Raw genomic sequence first — 20869 nt, forward strand, 5'->3', positions numbered from 1 at the left:
TAAACTTTTCCAATTCCGGATGAGAGAGGGAAGCACCACCAATAACGTCATTGATGTCCTGAGAAAGAGTATGGGTGGGCGGGAGTAAGACTGGAACAAGGAATGTACCACATACCCCACAAAGACACAGGCATCACTAGGGGCTATGCAGCTACCCATGGCCACAACTTTGACTTAAAAAAAAGTAAGAGGAGTTAATAAAAAAAAGTTGTTCAGAGTGAGGATGAGCTTGGCCAGGTGGAAGAGAGTGGTGACAGATGGGGATGGCCCAGGCCTTTTTTCCAGAAAGAAGCAGGGAACGCTGAACCTATCTTGATTGGGGATGAGCACCTTTTTGAAGCTCCCATTCACAGAATCACAGTGCCTGCATTGGCTATCCAATTAACATTATGATATTGCTGTTCCCAATGCGCTTTTCAAAAGTCAGTCTTGAGATGTGAGTTTCATTGGCAAGGCCACCACTTACTGCCCATTCCTTCATGCCCTTGAGAAGAAAGTAATGTGCTGCTTTCTTAAAATTTGACAGTTCATGTGGTACAAATGTACCTACAGTGCTGTTTGGGGACAGGTTCCAAAATTTTGACCCACTGCAGTTGAGCGCGGGGCTATGTATTTCAGAATGGTAAGTGATTTGGAAAGAAGTTTGAAGTCGATTGCATTTCCATGTGTTGCTGCCCTTCTCTGTGATGGAGGTTTCAAGTTTGAAAGGTCGAAGAACCCTTGGTGATTTGAAACACTTATCACATTAACCCTTTCGGTTACATGATGGAAGTATTTTATCAAGTTAACCGCAAAATAAAACAATATAATGATGAAAATACATAGCACGTCAGATAGCATCTGTGAAGAGAGAGTGGAGTTAACATTTCAGACCTCTGTTATTAGGAAACCAGAAACAATTGTAACAGGTTTTAAGCAAACAGGGAAATGGCTGATGGTGATGATGGAAAAGATAAAAGGATGAAACAGTGTGAAAGACAAAAGAAAATGATAATGAGACAAGTATGAAAACAAACAATGAGACCAGAAGAAGTGTAAATGCTTAAAGTAGAATCATTATCAATAGCTGCCATACAAAACAGTGTAGGTAAAGGATATGATCTGAAGTTGTTGAACTTACAATTGAACCTGATTATCTGCTTTTGTTCACCCTCCCATCCCCCTTTCTCTGCCTCTGCACTTGCTTAAAACCTATTCTAACTCCAACTTTTTCTAGGTCTGATGGAAGATTCATCAACATGAAATCTTAACATTTTTTCTCCACAGATGCTGTATGATCTTTCAAGTATTTTCAGATTTTTCTATTTTATTTCAAATTTTCAGCTTTCACAAAAATCTTCTTTTATATTTTTAAAAGATATGTCCTTTAAATTTCAATTATTAGCCCATACTTTTCCAAATGCCCAAAATGTTGAAGTTGTTTCAAGAAGAAAAATGAAACTGTTCAAAGTCCAGATTAAACATAAATTATTTGCAGTATTACATTGTGTTGCATCCCATCATAATAAAATGCTTTTCTGAATTGTTGATCAGTCAAATTTATCCAATTTGTTTGCAAACTGTACTTCAGTTGCAACTGTATAAATGTGGTTTACAATGAGTGTCAAGTTACTGATGAGTCATAGTGACAGAGTTATACAGCACAGAAACAGACCCTTCTATCCAACCAGTGCATGTTGACCATAATCCCAAAATAAACCAGGCCCACCAGCCTGCACTTGGCCTATATCCCACCAAACATTACTTATTCATGTAGCTATCCAACTGTCTTTAAAATATGGTAACTGTACCTACATCCACTCTGGATGTTCATTCCAGACATGAACCACTCTCTGTGTAAACAAAAACAAAGTTGCCACTCATGTCTTTGTAAAAGTCTTTCTCCTCTCACCTTAAAGATATGCCCTCTAGTCTTGGGAACCACCCTAGAGAGAGGACACCTACCATTCAACTTCTCTATATCCCTCATGATTTTATAAGATCATTCGACATAGGAGCAGAAATTAGGCTATTCGGCCCATTAAGTCTTCTCCGCTATTCAATCATAGCTGATAGGTTTCTCACCTCCATTCTCCTGTTTTCTTCCCGTAACCCTTGATCAAAAACCTATCTATCTCAGTGTTAAATGTACTCAATGACCTGGCCTCCACAGCCTTGTGTGGCAGTGAATTCCATAGATAAACCTCTACAAGGTCACCCCTGAAACTACTATGCTCCAGTGGAAAAAAATTCCAGCCTATCCTTATAACTCAAACTCTCTATTCTTGCCAACATCCTGGTAAATTTTTTCTGCGCCCTCGCCAGCTTAATAATATCCTTCCTATGAATAAAACCTACAGCAATTCTTGTTTTTTTTTCAAATACTTCTTTTTCCATATCAGTCCTCAATTAAAAATATAGGAAAATAAAAAAGACATGGTCTTCGCATCTTCAATAACTGTTATAAGGATGGTTTATGTTAAAATCCATAATGCACACAAGGTATTGCTATTAAAGTTCCTCTAAAAATGACTGCATAACATTTAATAGTGATTTAGAAAGTGGGATCCAATCATTATAAAACTTGCACTTTAACAGTCATTGTTCTTTTAGCTGGGCTGCATGAAAATCAGCGTAATCATGAACATCCTCACGTTAACATTACTCCTCCTGACATCATACTATTTGCAATCATTACAGCTGTTCATCTGAGTGTGCAGTTGTAATAAAGTTTTATAATATGTTTTTACCACTTGTGTATTTGGATTTTAAAGTAGAGATAAATGAGATTTTGGTCTTAGCTTTGTTAAGATGATTTTTTTTGGAAAGGCAAATTAATTTTTAAACTGTGAATTCAAATAACATTTCAAAGAAAGCATGTGACTTAAATGAGGAGACAGTTTACCGCATGAGTAATGTTTGAATTGATAAAATGTTTACAAAGTTGAACTTTTATGCCATATGAAAAGATAGACCAGAGATCGCAATTATTTCATTTGAGAAGACCAGTTTCATACCAGCAGAAAGACTATTTGTGGAAGTCCAGGCTTTCAGACCTGTAAACAAGTCTTAGAACTGTTTTAACAGTTTAAGTAAATGGAGCATTTTTAAAGCTCTGTTCGGAAATCACAATGACGTGACCAGTGTCTCTGTCTCAGGGATAGACAAGTAATGGAGACAATCGCAAATGTTGCTGAAAACAAAGGCTTGCAACATCATCAGTTAAGTAAGAAATTTAAAAATTGTGATGCGAGGGACACTGGGATTGAGTGTTGTTTGGAAAAGGATTGATTTTGTTTTTGCTGCTGATGATAATTTAGAAATATCCTATCCTCTACTTTCTGTAATGAACTTATGCTGTTTGTTACAAGAACATTGGCAGCTTTGTGTATGTCCAGTGATTGACTGCTACAGTAACCAAGTTGCAAAAGCGAAAGCTATGATGTATCAAGCTAGATTTCGCTTTAAGATCTAACCTGTCTGGAGTTACCATCTGCTAGAATCATAACATAGTTAATATTTTAAAGTACTAGATACAGTCCCACATTCTTGCTCTCACATATGAATGAATTAACTCCAGTACTACTTATCCATATTGATGTAACTAAGCCCTTTCTCGGCATCATCTGGACTGTATATAAAAAAGTTGTACCTTCAACATTTGCAATCCCACTTCAGCCTTTAAAGTATTTGTTCTTCTTCAAATATAACTGGTGGAATAGTGTACTTATATACAGTTAAGTTTACAATATTGTTGTATCTGTTTTTTCTATTTAAATGTTTAGAATTAAGACTGTTTTGCGATTCAAATATTTGAAGCTGTTGATGAGTTTTTGTGACTTTTCTAGGTTGACATGTGTTGGTTTCTCACAGGCAGACTGTGGCTCTATGTAATGTTGATTTACTGAGCCTGGTTACCCAAGCTGTGTTTGACTTCTTGTTTGCTCAGTACTGTAGTCTGTAACCTTCTTTTTGACCTTAAATAACGTCTTTTTCAATGAGAAAACAAGATCTAGAAAGATTCCTAATGTTGTTTGTGACTTACACGTGGTTTCTAAGCACGATAGAGGGGATTTTCTTGCACATCTAATTCTGTGTAGGGTCATGGACGCATAATGTGGAGGAAGCTGGTGTTGGATTGGAGTGGACAAAATTAAAAATCACACAACACCAGGTTTTTGTCCAACAGGTTTATTTGGAAGCACTAGCTTTTGGATCGCTGCTTGTTCATCAGATGGTTGTGGATTATAAGATCAGAAGACGCAGAATTTATAGCAAAAGATTATAGTGTCATACAGTGATATATTAAACAAACCTGGATTGTCAAGTTTTTCTTCTTTTAGAATGGGTTGCAGGTTTTGGTTCATTAATATGTAAATCCCAGAACTTCTTTTAAGTCACCTTTTCGAGATAACTTAAGGTTTTATAACAAAAGGTGACATGTCAGCTTGGATAATGCATTAAAGGTGTGAGGTCTGAGTCTGTCTGTATCCCAATCTTGAGTCAAACTGGTTCTATTTCCACAGTGGAATTTAGAAAAAATTACATGTATTGACTACCTGCAGATTGTGCACTTTTTGAGCAAAAAAGAAAGTATTTGCAAATATAATTCTGAAAATACAGATTCATCCCATAGACTTATATGTGTGCGTGCGTGCATGAGAGTGTGTGAGCATACGAGTGCACATGAGAGAGTCTGTGTTTGCGTATGTGAAAGCTTGGTAAAGTATTTGTGTGGGTGTAATGGAGTATAAGCTTGTAAGAGGGTGTTTGTTTGGGTGTGAGTGTGGGGGATGTTATGTGTATGTGTATGAGAGAGAGCGTGTGTATGAGATAGGGCATCCTTGCCTGCAGCATATGAGATGGACAATGTTATTAACTCACATGAGTACCTATCACGTACATGGTGGTATCTGTGTCAGCACTCTGACACATCTTGCATGTGGTTAATATGACAGGGTTGTACAGTGTTGTGGTCAATGTTGTCCTTCAGGCAGCCTTCAGGCAAGGATACCCTGAGGAATGGTACATTGGCGTGATCAAGCAGACACTGCAACAACGGGTGAATGGACACTGCACGACAATCAACAGATTGGGGTGTTCCCTCCCAGTTAGAGAACACTTCAGCAGTCAGGGATATTCAGCCTCGGATCTTCGGGTGACAATCCTCCAAGGCGGACTTCGGGATAGGCAACAACGCAAAGTAGCCGAACAGACGCTGATAGCCAAATATCCATGAGGATGGCCTTAACAGGGATCTTGGGTTTAAGTCAGACTACAAGTGACCTCACTACACTAGACAGTCTCTTACACACACAGGCACATGCACACACTCTCTCACATACTCATTCATACAGATCCTCTCTCTCTCTCTCTCTCTCTCTGTCTTTCCCTCACTCACTCACTCACTCTCTCACACACACACGCACACAGACTCTTACACCCATGCACACACCCTCTCACAGGCTTATAGTCCATCAAACCAACACACACTTTAACAAGCTTTCATACTTGCAAACACATGTTCTCTCACGTGCACTCTCACTCTCACACACATACTCTCTCTTTCTTTCTCTCTCTGCCTCTCTCTCTCATGCACGCACACACACACAAGTATATGGAGTGAATTATGTTTGCAGATACAATCTATTTTGCTCAAAAAAAAGCACAATCTGCAGGCAGTCTGTGATTCCTGATGAAGGGCTTTTGCCCAAAACGTCAATTTTCCTGCTCCTCGGAAGCTGCCTGACTGGCTGTGCTTTTCTAGCATCACTCTAATCTCGATTCTGATCTCCAGCATCTGCAGTATTCACTTTCGCCCAGGCAGTCAATAAATGTAATATTTTGTAAATTCCACTTTGGAAACAGAATCAGTCTGATTCAAGACTGGGATACAGACAGACTCTGACACCTTTAATGCATTGTCTGAGCTGAGATGTCACCTTTTGTTATAAAACCTTAAGTTAACTCAAGAAAGTGACTTAAAAGAAGTTCTGGAATTTACTTATTAATGAACTGAAACCTGCAACCCATTCTGAAAGATGAAAGACTTAACAATCCAGGTTTGTTTAATATATCACTGTATGACACTGTAATATTTTGTTATAAATTCTGTCTTCTGATCTTATAATCCATAATCACCTGAAAAAGGAACTGCGCTTCCAAACAAACCTGTTGGACTATAACCTGGTGTTGTGTGATTTTTAACCATGTAGGCAAAATCTTTTGTCTTTGTGTCCAGTTTTTCTGCACTATCAGTGCTCATGTCTTGATGACTAATTTTGGCACTAAATTTCTAGTTGTTTCCTGGTAAGGCTCAAATACTCTACTTTGAAATTTGACTAAAATATTTATTTTTTGTATATTTTGACATTTTCACTTGTTGAAGTTCAGTGGTTAGCACTGCTGCCTCACAGCGCCAGGGACCTGGGTTCAATTCCCACCTCGGGCGACTGTCTGTGTGGAGTTTGCACATTCTCCCCATGTCTGCAGGGTTTCCTCTGAGTGCTCTGGTTTCATCCCACATTCCAAAAGCTGTGCAGGTCGGGGTGAATTGGCCATGCTAAATTGCCCATAGTGTTAAGTACATTAGTCAGTGGTAATGTTATCCTTCAGAAGGTCGGTGTGGGCTTGTTGGGTTGAAAGACCTATTTCCACACTGTAGGGAATCTAATCTAATCTGATCTAAAAGTTAAACCTTTAAAAAAACCCTCAGAGTGGAATATCAGTGAATGCTTTTTCGTAGAGACTATTGCATCTACATGTTTTTGTTTGTTGCAAATATTCATCTTTATGACAATGATGCATAAATGTAATACCATGTAAATATAATTTTTTAAATACAATTCTTTATTGATGTAGGAAGGGAGAGAAGAGAGATTTAGACAAATTAACTAAAAGACCCTTTGACTATACGATGAAGAAAAGCACTGAGAAAAGCAGGATTTTCCAGTGTATTAAGTATAATAATGGATGCTTTTATTGGCTATCCAGAATGATCTTACTTATTGCCCTCTTATTTTTATAAAAGAGACACAGTAACTGTTATCTATCTTTAAAAGTTGGTAAGTTCTGCAATCTTACTTGTAGCTGAATAGTTACTCGTGTACATGATTATGAAAGGGAAAATCCTGAAAATTTTAAAGAATCCTGGGATCAATGTAGTTCTGGTAATTGCTGTGAAACTGGTGATTTTGCGTGGTTCACATTTGAATTTTGATGTTGAGGCAGAGAAGCAGACTATAGACAGCAACAAATTATTATTTACAGTAAACATTCTTATAATTTGTTGGTAAATGTTATGCTGCTGATATTGCTGGATCGCCCTGTTGCTCCTCCTTATAGTATTGAAATTCCTGACCTCCTTTGATAAAGTTGGTTGTTTTACCTCTCATATTGCCATGTTAAGACTTAGCTGTAAGGCAAAAAGGGACGGCATACAAGTTATCTCTATACAAAAAGGACCCTTTCTAGAACCTTTTTGAGAACATATTCCTGTGTCCTGAGTGCTTCAGGCATTAGAAATGAACATCAGTGGACGTCTTGCTGATTAACCATATCATCCCCAAGTAGTTGCAAGTACTCTGTAGTAATGGTGTTCTTGTGATATCAAGACATTTAAAAATGTGGCATGGTAGCAAAGCATTAGCATTCTGATATCTACATGTGTTTTACAAAAAGAGTAATATACTTGAGTGCTGCTAGATCAAAGAATCATAACAAAGTCAAATATGCTGATACATTTTGTCCTTTAGCTGCATATTAATGCATTGGAATCTCTTTACGTTCACAAAGTATTGGGATTTCTTGGTTTTAAAAACAACATGGATCTCTTCTGAAACAACAAATTCCCTCCTCAGTGCTGCTTTGCTGACATTCATGAACAGTCGATGTTTTGTAACAAGAACATAAAGACCTGCAAGTATGATAACACAGGACCCTGATTGGTATTAGAGGTTTCAAGTAGCAGCCTGAAAGCATGCAGAGAGGATAAATGGTATTTCTAAGTCTTGTCAAATGTTATAATCACTGATTAAAAATGTGTCTATTCAGATTTGTTTTAGAAATGGAATTGGATCCCATTTATGGTTCCTCACTGGCTTGTTTATCAAGTAAAATTCATACCTGTGTGCCTAAATACTGGCAAAAGTGCTGGCATCCATAAATCAAAGGCTTGCAGTATACTATTGTGCTGTTTAGAGCCTCTAGTGACCAATCTTTATGCACTTGTTTTCAATTCTGACTGTTTTCTTTCTTCAGTCAGTAGGTTAAAAGGAGATTTATATGTGCTGTCCTTTCTTTGAAGGAGTCTGTTCGTTTTATGTATTCTGGATGAAGGGAAGCGAAGAGTATAACAAAAATTGATCCTTCTCTAGACTGTCAGAAAAATAAACTAAAGAGCCTGACAGAATGCCTTCTCTGTTTCTAGTTTACAAAAACTCTGCATTTAGGAAATGATACAATGCCAGAAGTCTGGAGTTGCAATAGATGAAGGTTATCAAAATTAACTCCCTGGTCGTCTGTGCATTTATTTGTTTTGAAGTTCAATCTCACATACTGCTCCTAATCATTGTAATATCTGCTGTGTGCAGGATTCAGTGAACTAACTGAAGCATTGTAGAATGATAGTAATTCTATTTTGGCCTTTGTTCTCTTGTTATCATGCATCTAATATCCTACTAGTGCCATTCACTTTTGGACATGGGACAAGATCCAATTGATAAAAACAGGACAGAAACCTGCTACAAAACCGAAGAATCTAAAACTTAATTACTCTCTAATTTTGATTTAATGGGCCTCCCTCTGTTCTGAGGATGGGTCACCAGACCCGAAACATTAACTTTGATTTCTCTTCATAGATGCTGCCAGACCTACTGAGCTCTTCCAGCAACTTCTGTTTTTGTTTGTGTTTTACAGCATCCGCAGTTCTTTCGGTTTTTACTTATCTTCTCTCCCTTGCTTTTCAAAGAAGCTTTGAACTTTTTAAAATTGAACCTGTTTTTCTAATCAACCTGTTCAGTGATGTTATTAGACCCCTCTGGAGCAGGCAGGACTTGAATCCAGATCTCTCTGTCCAATCGCAGCACAGGAGGGCCCTCATGGCTTTGACTTGTAAACTCTTCACTTAATTGAATACATGTGATATGTTTTAAAATAGGACTGTGGTTTTCCTGTGCTGCTCTCTGTGAGGACTCCTACATTTGATGGGTTCTGCAAGATCCTCCACTGAAAGACAGCCCAAAAATAGGGAGGTAAGGAATTATGTAATTTTGAGTCTGAACTGGATCAAGAAAAGAGATTCTAACCAAGTTAGAATATTTGTATCATTAATAATGTCTCTAACTGGATTTGTTGAGTAGTGCAGAAGGTGATAAATAATTGATCTTGAAATGGAAGTGGGGAGCTACAATTAAAACTAGCACAAGTTGGATCATTGGACAATACAGTAACCCAAATTCTTTGATCCAGTTAATATTGAGTACAGCTGCCTGATAGTATCTTAGCATCATTGAATTTACTCTGACTGAACCAAACAAAGGCAGGAGGAGAATTGCAGATTTTTTGGGAAGCCTTCAAACCTAGCAGTTTAATTTTAACTGAAGTAAACCAGGGTGCACATCCAAAAATAACACACACAAATTCATGGCAACTGAAAGGAGAAATACTTACAAAGTTAATACAAATTGAAAACACAGGTCTGAAATAAACCATAAAAAAGCAACTAAGTGTCAGTTTTATAGAGGGTTTCTCTCCATGAGTTCTCACACAATTCTCTACTGCTTAATTAATTGTGTATACGCCACACCTTTATGGCGCGCCATTCATGCTAACTTGCATTCACCAGAAGCGGAAATACGCGCCATTGCTGGGACCTTTCAGGATTTGTGCAATGGCACCATATTTAAATCCCAACTGTTCACAACCAGATCAAACTCTGCAAGCCAGGAATTGCCATTCACGTTTGTTCCTGCCAATTCTAAAAGACATGGCTGAGAAAGAGAGATTGGCTCTCCTGCATCTTTGCAGCATCATCAGGGCACCTATGACTGTGCATAGGGAGGCTGCCCGACATCTGTTGATCCTGGGCTTCCAGATACATGTATTCCTCATCGATTCCAGTGAAAGCTGTTCGTGCAGAGACCATGTATCTGACGACAGCTTCAGTGCCTGGATCTAATGGGCACAGTTCCAGTAAATGGAGATGGGCAAAATCAGAAACAAAGTAGTTCCTCACAAAAGACCTTATTCAACAATTGTAGTGCACAAAAATACCAACTCAATCTCCTCCAACCCCAATAATCCAAGAAAGGCATATCTGATAATGGTGTAGATATTTTATAGTCCAAGGTTTGAAGTGAGAAAGTCCTGGACCTTGTGCAGGTTATGAAAACTTAAAGGTAATGTTAACCAGGATGAATCGTTGCAGCTTGCCTGACATTATTCATGTTTTACATCCTAATTAGAATTAATTTGTAATACTGAATGGCACGGTCAAAAAGACTTGTGTCCAGGATTTTTAGTTGAGATGGTTGTTCAATGTAAAAGGACCAGATAAGAACCTTGTGATAATAGATTACTTTAATCTGCACTGTGTTAATGTCTGTTAAATGCTATTGCCTCTTGAAGGGTATCACATGGCACACAAGTAGAGAGGGGAAAAATACGCACTTTGGGTGCAGTGACAGCTATTTCTCACCTTACTTGCATAGGTAGTCTTTCAATTAAGATGACCCTCCTTCTACCTTCATGCTCCTTTCTGCTTTATCTGTTTTGTCAAAGTCGAAAAGTCTGGCGCTGGAAAAGCACAGCAGGCCAGGCAGCATCCGAGAGTCGATGTTTCGGGCATAAGCCCTTCCAGCATTCCACTTTTTCATGTTTGTCAAACCCATTAGCTTTGATCTTTCCTATGATTCCATCCATTTTTAAAAATTTCATTGCTAATCTCCCCACTTTAACCCCTGAAGTGGAGGTGATGGTGACTGTCACTGGCCCTCCCTGCAGTACCCCTATCCTCCTATGCTTTATTATCTCCCATCCTTGTATGTTGAGTTGCCCCTTTACAATTATTATCTCCTCTGCATCCCAGTATGCTATCTCCAATCCCCACAATTGACTTTCCTAGCATCCCTAACACCATTCTGGGGCTTGATAAATCTTCCACAGACTTTTAGTGAACAGATCCTCTGCACTGACTGTGACCCTCTTTCCTGACTCTAATTTTACTGACTCCCTGACTATGATCTACCCAAGCAGCTGATTGAGTGTGTACAAGTTCCTGGACTGATTTTGATGACCATGTCTTACTGAGCCAGTACCCTCTGGCTGGTGACAATTAGCCTTGACTTGATTGCAGAATGTCTTTAAATTTGAATGTAAGTATTTGGTTGAAGCACATCCTGAGTGTTTGTCAGGTAAATTGCTGACACATGCTGCAGGTGTGACATTGAAGTAGTATGTTGTTCAGCAAAACGTCCACCTCCTTGCTGTCAAATCTAGCAGGCTGCCTGGCTTTGTGGCTGCACAATGAGGCAAATAAGACAGATGCATTGTGAGCCTGTAAAATCTGAACAAGGGAGCAATACACAAAAAGGCAAGACAGAGATGCTGTGAGTATCCAAGTAGGCCCAAATGATGCTGTACACCTCTATGACCCTCCAACTCGGCACCGTCCTCTTGAACTGTCCCACCTGTCCACCTTCCTTACCGCCTATCCGCTCCACTCTGTGTTCCGACCTGTCACCATCATCCCCTACCTTCATTCACCTATTGCATTCCCAGCTACCTTCCTCTCAGCTCCATCTTCCTCCCATTTATCTTGCAGCCGCCCGGGCCCCACATTCCTGATTAAGGGCTTATGCTCAAAATGTCGACTCTCCTGCTCCTTGGATGCTACCTGACCTGCTGATCTTTTCCAGTGCTGCACTTTTGACTTGACCATTCCCCCAGATCTCCCGCTCACTGAGGATGAATGATCAGTCCTCAGTAAAGGCCTCACATTCACTCCACTACGCTCCCAGATCAACTAATTCAACACGCATCACAACATCAAATTCTTGTTCTGCCACCTTCGCCTCCATGCTTGTTTATTCTATCAGGTTCTCACCAATCCTCCGAGGACCCCTTCGCGTACCTCCAACATACCCCATCCACTTGGACACCCCATGCTGGTCTGTTACCTGCCCTCGATCAATTCATTTCCAACTGCCGTTGTGATGTTGACTGCCTCAACCTGTCCACCCCTCTCACCCACTCCAACCACCTCCTCTTGCAGCGCAGCCCTCCGCTCCAACCCCAATCTCACCATTAAGCTAGCGGACAAGGGGTTTGCAGTGGTAGTTTGGTGCACTGACCTCTACACTGCTAAAGCCAGGCGCCAACTCCTGGACACCTCTTCCTACTGCCCCCTTGACCACAACCTCACCTCCCATCACCAAACTATCATCTTCCAGACCTTCTGTAACCTCATCACCTCAGGGGATCTCCCACCAACAGCCTCCAACCTCATAGTCCAGGAACCCCGCACCGTCCAGTTCTACCTCTTACCTAACCTGATTGCCCCGGTCGTCCCATCATCTGCCTACTCCTGCCCCTCTGAACTTATCTCCACGTATGACACTGCCCTGCCCCCTTTGGTCCAAGAACTCCCCACATACATTCAGGACATCACCCACACCCTCCACCTCCTCCATGATTTTAGGTTCCCTGGCCCCCAATGCCTCATCTTCACCAAGGACATTCAGTCCCTGTACACATCCATCTGCCATGCCTATGGCCTCCAAGCCCTCAGTTTCTTCTCTCCCACTGACCCAACCAGTACTCTTCCACCGACACACTCATATTTGATTGGCTGAACTTGTCCACACCCTCACCAATTTCTCCTTTGAATCCTCCCACTTCCTTCAGACCAAAGGGGTAGCCATGGGCATCTGCATGGGCCCCAGCTATGCCTGCCTCTTTGGGTACATGGAAAAGTCCATCTTCTGCAGTCACACAGGCACCATTCCCCACCTTTTCCTCCGCTACATTGATGACTGTACTGGCGCCACATGTGCTCCCATGAGAAGGTTGACCAGTTCAACTCAATGACACCTTCCACCCTGACCTCAGGTTCATCTGGACCATCTAGGACACCTCCCTCCCTTTCATGGACCTCTCCATCTCTATTTCCAGCGACCAACTCAACACATACATCTACGTCAAACCCACTGACTCCCATGGCCTGGACTACACCTCCTATTAACACTCCTCTTCACCCCCCCCCCCCCCGACTGTAAAAACGCTATCCCTTACTCCCAATTCCTCTGCCTCTGCCACATCTGCTCCCAGTAAGATGAGTCCTACTTCAGAACTTCCCAGCTGCTCTCATACTTCAAGGACTGCAATTTCCCCTCCCATGTGATCAACAATGCTCTCCAGTGCTTCTCCTCCACTTTCCACATCTCCATCCTTGAACCCCACCCCTCCAACCACAACAGTGATAGAACCCCCCCACCCCCGGTCCTCACCATCCACCCCACCAATCATTGGATACAACACATCCATCCTCCACTATTTCCGCCATGTACAGTCAGACCCCACCACTAGAAATATATTTCCATCCCCACTCCTTTCAGCATTCCACAGAGACCATTCCCTCCGTGACTCACTCATTAGGTCCACGCCCCACACCAACCCAGCTTCCACTCTCGCACCTTCCCTTGGCACCGCAAAAAGTGTAAAACTACACCCACACCACCTGCCTCACCTCCATCCAAGGCCCTAAAGGATCCTTCCTCATCCGGCTAAGATTTTCCTGCACATCCAAACACCGCACCTACTGTGTCTGTTGCTTTTGATGTGGTCTCCCCTACATTGGGGAATCAGACATCAACTTACAGAACATTTCAGAGAACATGTCTGGGACACAGGCTCTAAACATCCCCATGCCCCGGTGGCTGACCACTTCAATTCCCCTCCCGCTCTGTCAAGGACATGGGCTAAATGGCCTACTTTTGCTCCTATACCTTAGAGTCTAATAATATGTTAATGTTTCAAATAGGCCTCTCAGTGCTCACTAGCAAGATTCTTGTCTCTGCTAAATCTTGGGTGGAAAATTGTAGTTTCTCAACTTCGAGAATCTAGTTTTTCCAATCCAATTTTATGAACTGACACACCATTGCCCATGTCATTCAGAGGCTGGGAAAATTCCACTTATTTCCACTTAGACCAGCTGCGATTTGGACAAATGCAATAACTCATTAACAGTTCTATTGCAGAAATACTATACACTAAATTCATAATAAAAGCCTTCCATTAGAAATGCCAAAAACTTATCTGTATGAGATACGTAAAGGGCTTTGTTTGCTAATGCTTCATCATGAGTAATTTTTTTGGTAGTTTTTGTCAGTGGTGGTTGCCACTATATTCCATTCACAGGGCAGGGTGAGGAGGCAGGTCCCAAGTACAGCTCAGCCAGAATGGGAATGTACAATTGTAACTGTGTCGTAAAACCTGTTTCATCCTTCAGAACTTTGTTTCGGTTTTGGGTCCATTTAAGTACACTGATGTTAAGAGACTCAGTCAGATGTTAAATTGTAAATGAAATTCATTTGGTGCTGCATTTCTTCAATCCTGATCTGCATATATTAATAAGATTATGCTATGGCCATCCTGTGTTTGTTTAGTTGGTTCATGCAGGTGCTGGTTCATGGACTATTAAGTTGATAGCATACTATGTAGTTTACACTCCTAAATTTTCCCTGTGACCCAGACATCACCTGTCTGCTGCCATAGTTACTAGAACAACCTTTTGCAGAATGAATCATGTGGACTTTGGAACAGTGGATACTGTCATTGTTCAACGAAGGACGTTTACTCCAGCGTAGTTTTTAAGTGTGCTCGAAATAGTATTGAGCCATGGGTGACTGCATTTGAATTGCATTGATAGTGAGTCTGCATGTTAATTATCCAGTGTAGGACAGTGAATAGTCTGTCACAATCCACACTTTCTTTTTTGCAAATTTGTGTTTTTAAAATGTAAATGTGTGGCATGGTTGTTGAAACAAAAGCTGATGAACAAGGTTGACAGAGTGGTAGGGAGAACTGAAACCATATTGGTTCATTCTGATTGACTGCAGTTCAATCAAATATCCCTCTCCACTTAAAATCATTGGCAATTTCGAAACAAATTCCATGCCATTTTCAACCTAATAAAAGTTGTCGGGACTTTGTTGTACTAGCAAGTGGTTACATGCTATATGTCATTTTCTTTTTCAGCCAATCTAACTAATGTTCTGAACAATAATGGTCACCAGCTGTGCCCTCCAGTTCACCGGTCACCCCGCTGTGGCCCCCAGTCCAGAAAGAACTTTCATTCATGTAGTGTCTTTCATGGCCTTCGAACATCTCAAATTATTTCATGGTAAATGCAGTACCATCTGTGATATATAGTAACTATTGTTGTGAAGTACAGCAGGACTCATCAAAGTAACGAGTTAACCAATCTGAGAATCAACAGTAGTAATATTATCTGAGAGACTAATATTGGCCAGGATAGAATGAAATTGTTTTGGAATCTTTTATGTCCACCAGAGAAATCCGAATGACCAAGGATCTTATTCAGCATATTCACCAGATGGTAAATAGCTCACGACCTCGGTACCATATTGAACTGAGTGTCTCGGAAATGGGGTTTTGAACAGACCATCTTCTAATTCAGAAGCAAGAGTACTGCCAAAGAGCCAAGAATGACATCTGATTAGTATTTTGAATGATTACTTCATGCTGGTTTTCACTAGGGAAAATATAAGTAATGTGATCTGCCAATCAAAGATAACTGCAGGTAAATTAATGAATGCATAAACATGCTGGAAGTTCTTGGCCGCAAAACATTTATCCACGTGCTCATAGAAAGCAGGTTTGTGAGATATGAAAGTTATTACGAGATGCTGAGGAGACACCTGTTGTTCCAATGCAGATACACCACAAGCATCTGTTTGATATAAGATTAGTTCAAGTAGGAGGGACTACTGCATCTTTGATAGTTTTGAACGATAACATTTTTGTTTATATATTAAGGAACAGCATACAATCTTAGAGTTTTGAATACCTTCAGAGAAGTATGAATATCTCTGCTGAAGCTATATTGATAGTCTCTTAGATCTCTTTTTCATGTGATCCCTTACATCATCAAAGTGAGAGGTATTACACGGTCCCAGATATGAACTATTTGAAGCATTTATGCTACATTTTCACCCCCCCCCCCCCCCCCCCACCCACAACCACCACCAAGCCAAAGACATGGTCCATATGTTTTTCATGCGTTTTTATTTTTACATAACACCTTGGCTCCCTCCATTTTCAACAACTCCTCCTTAATGATGTTCTTGTCACACTCATAGATTACTAGCATTTCTCTGAACTCTTGTTGTTTGGATGGCTTTCATTGAGATTTGTAGTTTTCAGTTCTTCATGAATTTCAGATTCAACATCTGGTTCATCCATATGTAATACTGATTGATCTGTTTGAAGAATAGAAATAAGATTTCTCCTGGTTCTTATATCTTCTGAAATATGTTCTAAATAAGTATTGATTATCGTTTCTCTGGATAATTACTTTATTTTCTTACATTTCTTACCCATTAACTTTTCTTCCATCAATGAAACAAGGTATTTGTTTGATATCTCAAGCATGTTGTTTGATTTTTTTTTTCGTCTTGAACTGTTTAATAACCATGAACTTAGAGCCCTGGAAGTAATTACTTGGGTTGTTTGAAAGTCTTAATTCTTTTTTTGGTTGGTTCCTCTAACTAATGTTTCAGCTTTATCATTAGGTTGACAGTATCTTGCGAAAGTTGTTTGGTGCACAAATTCTTAGTCTTCTGCAAAATATATGAAGGAGTCATTTTCAAATTATGAAACATTATTGGAGAAAACCTGATTAGGAATGTGATGTGCCTCATATGGATGGCTGAGCCTGTACTCTGCATTTTGTGATACACTCGTATCTTTGGTGTGTTTTTTTCTAAGATGACTGCATGGTGTGAGATCAGAGTCACCAAAGTCTCCTAATACTCCAGCAAATTATCCACAATAATAAAATATGTTGTGCGCTCAAAGGAGGTTTACATTAACATATCACAGGTATGCTTCTGTGGTCAACCTTGTATTTGTAATCCTCAGTTTGCATCTGAGTGAGGTGAATTTCTTGGAGCTTTTTTGAGCTTGCCAGCCATATTGCAGTAATAAACTGAGAATATGACGGTTGTCTATGACATTTGCTCCTTTAGGCAGAAAGCTTGTTAGCTAATTTTGGACAGAAGTAGGAATTGGGAATTTGCTAATAGTGTCACTAATGTCTTTTGCTCCATGGGAAACAAATGGATGTTTTCAAGAGTCCACACTTTAAGTCTCAGTCCTCCATGTGGACAATTTCAAATCATTCCAATCCTGGACTCAAGAACCATGAACCGAAATGTCACCCATATGGCATATTAATGATTTAAGCCTGCAATATGTTCTTCGGAAAATTTCTACTGTTGATGTCATACTGAATGACAAACAATTAAAAGAAAATTTTCCAAATTGCATAATGAAGATTGTCAGTAATTTTAGCTTCTCATTCAAAAAAAATTTGCCTTAAGTCTTTGTTAGAATCCAGCTTTTTAAACATGATACCTTTTAAACAATTTTGTCAAGCTTTCATCTACTGAGTACAGTGAAAACATTTCTTTTGCTGCAGCCTTACTAAGTTCAGTTACGTTTACACAAATATGAAGAGTATCATCTGGTTTAGGTACTGGAACCATTCTGTTGTCTTAGTGACAAGAGAAATGGCTTCCATCTTAGTCATCTATTCAGGCTGAAGTTGTACTTAGTTTGTCTATGTTTGTCTTAAGGCTTTCTAGATCGCTAAATAATTTCAGAACATCCTTTTTTAGTTTTTTTATTATTCTGTTGGGTTGATGGTTATTTTATTTCATTTGATTCCTGGAATCTTGCTTCTTATCAGGGAAGTAGAAGAAGTTAAGATTAAAGTCTACATAAGTTCTCCTGAAAGGAGGAAGTTATTGATTCCGTCAGTCATACCAGACTTCCCATCTGTGTTCCTTTGTGCTATATTGTTGACTACGGCTTTGCCTTGATTTTTAGTTTAGTCCCTCCTTTCTGTTGGTTGCAGGCAGTACATTGACAACCATAGTTCACTGTCTGATAAAACTGTTATGTTTGCTCTGGTTTATAGTTGGTAATATGTCGCTTGACATATGTTTATGAACACATGATTAGGGCAGTTGACACCCCATCCCTGGAGATTTTTTTTAAAAAAACCTCTTCTGTTGGAGCTTGTTAAACTTAATTCAGTCCTATGCATGTAGGCATATCCATTAGTGGCTGTGAAAGTAGAGTGTTTATTTCAGCACATCTTTCCAAAATAGTTGACATGTTTGCAAGACACTTTGCATGCTTGTGGATCTTTTTGGTATCACAGTGCTGGCAGGGTTTTGTAGCATCCTTTAATTTTTCCTCTCTAGTCTATCTTTTTTGGTGATTCTTTTACAGTTCTGTGCCTAAGGAACTGTGTGGAGGTGGCCTGAGATGTCTTGAACCAAGTTCTTCCTTCACCTCTGAGGACTGCTTTGTTCAGTTTACAGACCTCTGCTTACTTCCCCATCTCTGCTGCTTTTCCTAGGGTCATCCTTAGACTGCAATAACTCTGATAAGGTTTGATTAACAATACCAATTAGAATTTATTAATTACAGTTCATTAATTCTGAAATTCATCAATAAATACAATAGCTGGTTCATGTGGCTTCTGGATCTTTCAGTTGAATTTAGCCCTTTCAAGAATTTTACAGAACATAGAACATTACAGCGCAGTACGGGCCCTTCGGCCCTCGATATTGCGCCGACCTGCCATACCAATCTGAAGCCCATCTAACCTACACTATTCCATGTATGTCCATATGCTTATCCAATGACGACTTAAATGTACTTAAAGTTGCCGAATCTACTACCGTTGCAGGCAAAGCATTCCATACCCTTACTACTCTCTGAGTAAAGAAACTACCTCTGACATCCATCTTATATCTATCACCCCTCAATTTAAAGCTATGTCCCTTCGTGCTCGCCGTCACCATACTTGGAAAAAGGCTCTCCCTGTCCACTCTATCTAACCCTCTGATTATCTTATATGTCTCTATTAAGTCACCTCTCAACCTTCTTCTCTCTAACGAAAACAGCCTCAAGTCCCTCAGCCTTTCCTCGTAAGACCTTCCCTCCATACCAGGCAACATTCTAGTAAATCTCCTCTGCACCCTTTCCAAAGCTTCCACATCCTCCTTATAATGCAGTGACCAGAACTGTACACAATACTCCAAGTGAGGCCGCACCAGGGTTTTGCGCAGCTGCAGCATGGTTCCAGAACTCAATCCCTCTATTAATAAAAGCTAAAACACTGTATGCCTTCTTAACAACTCTGTCAACCTGGGTGGCAACTTTCAAGGATCTGTGTACATGGACATCGAGATCTCTCTGCTCATCTACACTACCAAGAACCTTACCATTAGCCCAGTACTTTGCATTCCGGTTACTCCGACCAAAGTGAATCACCTCACACTTGTCTGCATTAAACTCCATTTGCCACCTCTCAACCAAGCTCTGCAGCTTATCTATGTCTCTCTGTAACCTACAACATCCTTCTTCACTATCCACAACTCCACCAACCTTAGTGTCGTCTGCAAATTTACTAATCCACCCTTCTACGCCCTCCTCCAGGTAGTTTATAAAAATCACGAACAGCAGTGGACCCAACACCGACCCTTGCGGTACACCACTAGCAACTGGACTCCAGGATGAACATTTCCCATCAACCACCACCCTCTGTCCTTTTTCAGCAAGCCAATTACTGATCCCAACTGCTATATCTCCCACAATTCCATTCCTCCACATTTTGTACAATAGCCTACTGTGGAGAACCTTATTGAACGCCTTGCTGAAATCCATATACACCACATCAACCGGTTTACTCTCATCTACCTGTTTGGTCACCTTCTCAAAGAACTCAATAAGGTTTGTGAAACACGACCTACCCTTCACAAAACTGCTGACTATCCCTAATCAAATTATTATTTTCTAGATGATTATAAATCCTATCTCTTATCTTTTCCAACACTTTACCAACAACTGAAGGAAGGCTCACTAGTCTATAATTACCAGGGTTGTCTCTACTCCCCTTCTTGAACAGGGGAACCACATTTGCTATCCTCCAGTCTTCTGGCACTATTCCTGTAGACAATAACGATTTAAAGATCAATGCCAAAGGCTTGGCAATCTCCTCCCTGGCTTCCCAGAAGATCCTAGGATAAATCCCATCCGGCCCAGAGGACCTATCTATTTTCACACTCTGCAGGATTTCTAATACCTCTTCCTTGTGAGCCTTAATCCCACTTAGTCTAGTAGCCTGTAGCTCAGTATTCTCCTCGACAACATTGTCGTTTTCTAGAGTGAATACCCTCAAAAAATATTCATTTAGTGCTTCCCCTATCTCCTCTGACTCCACACACAACTTCCCAATACTATCCTTGATTGGCCCTAATCTTACTCTTGAGATTCTTTTATTCCTTAAATACCTATAGAAAGCCTTAGGGTTTACCCTGATCCTATCCACAATCTTGTTGCTCCTTCTAAATAATTATCAAAGGCTTTTAAAACTTCTTCCTATTTATCTGCTTTATTAATGCCTTGTCTGACAATAAAATAATCTGCTACTGATCCTATGAAGTGATGCATTGATTTGTTCAGCTTCAGACTTGCTGTCTAATTTTGAAGCAATTTGGTATCTCTAAAATCTTTTCCTCCTGTGGGCCTAGTTTTGAGTTTGATTTGGCCTATCCATGTGTTCAAACCATATGTT

At 40.1% G+C, this 20869-nt stretch overlaps 1 protein-coding gene across 24 annotated transcripts in view; it reads left to right on the forward strand.

The window, feature by feature from the left end:
* Nucleotides 1-20869, forward strand: part of LOC122546905 (uncharacterized) — a 459670-nt gene that overhangs the window by 224630 nt on the left and 214171 nt on the right. For 8 of the 24 annotated variants that reach the window (XR_015760450.1, XM_087997353.1, XM_087997354.1 and 5 more), the window contains one exon: nt 9137-9230. The exons of 14 other annotated variants lie outside the window; for them this stretch is intronic. Coding sequence is in view for 8 of the 10 variants with exons in the window: in XM_087997353.1 (XP_087853479.1) it covers nt 9183-9230 (48 nt within the window). In the remaining 2 variants the exon portion in view is untranslated. Of the gene's footprint in view, nt 1-9136; nt 9231-15234; nt 15380-20869 lie in introns of all 24 variants that reach the window. 2 more of the 24 variants (XR_015760459.1, XM_087997358.1) reach the window with 1 other exon arrangement.

The sequence above is a fragment of the Chiloscyllium plagiosum genome, unplaced genomic scaffold, assembly GCF_037043375.1.
Source record: "Chiloscyllium plagiosum isolate Xiang-an unplaced genomic scaffold, Cpla_swu_hap1 HiC_scaffold_19, whole genome shotgun sequence".
Classification (NCBI taxonomy): domain Eukaryota; kingdom Metazoa; phylum Chordata; class Chondrichthyes; order Orectolobiformes; family Hemiscylliidae; genus Chiloscyllium; species Chiloscyllium plagiosum.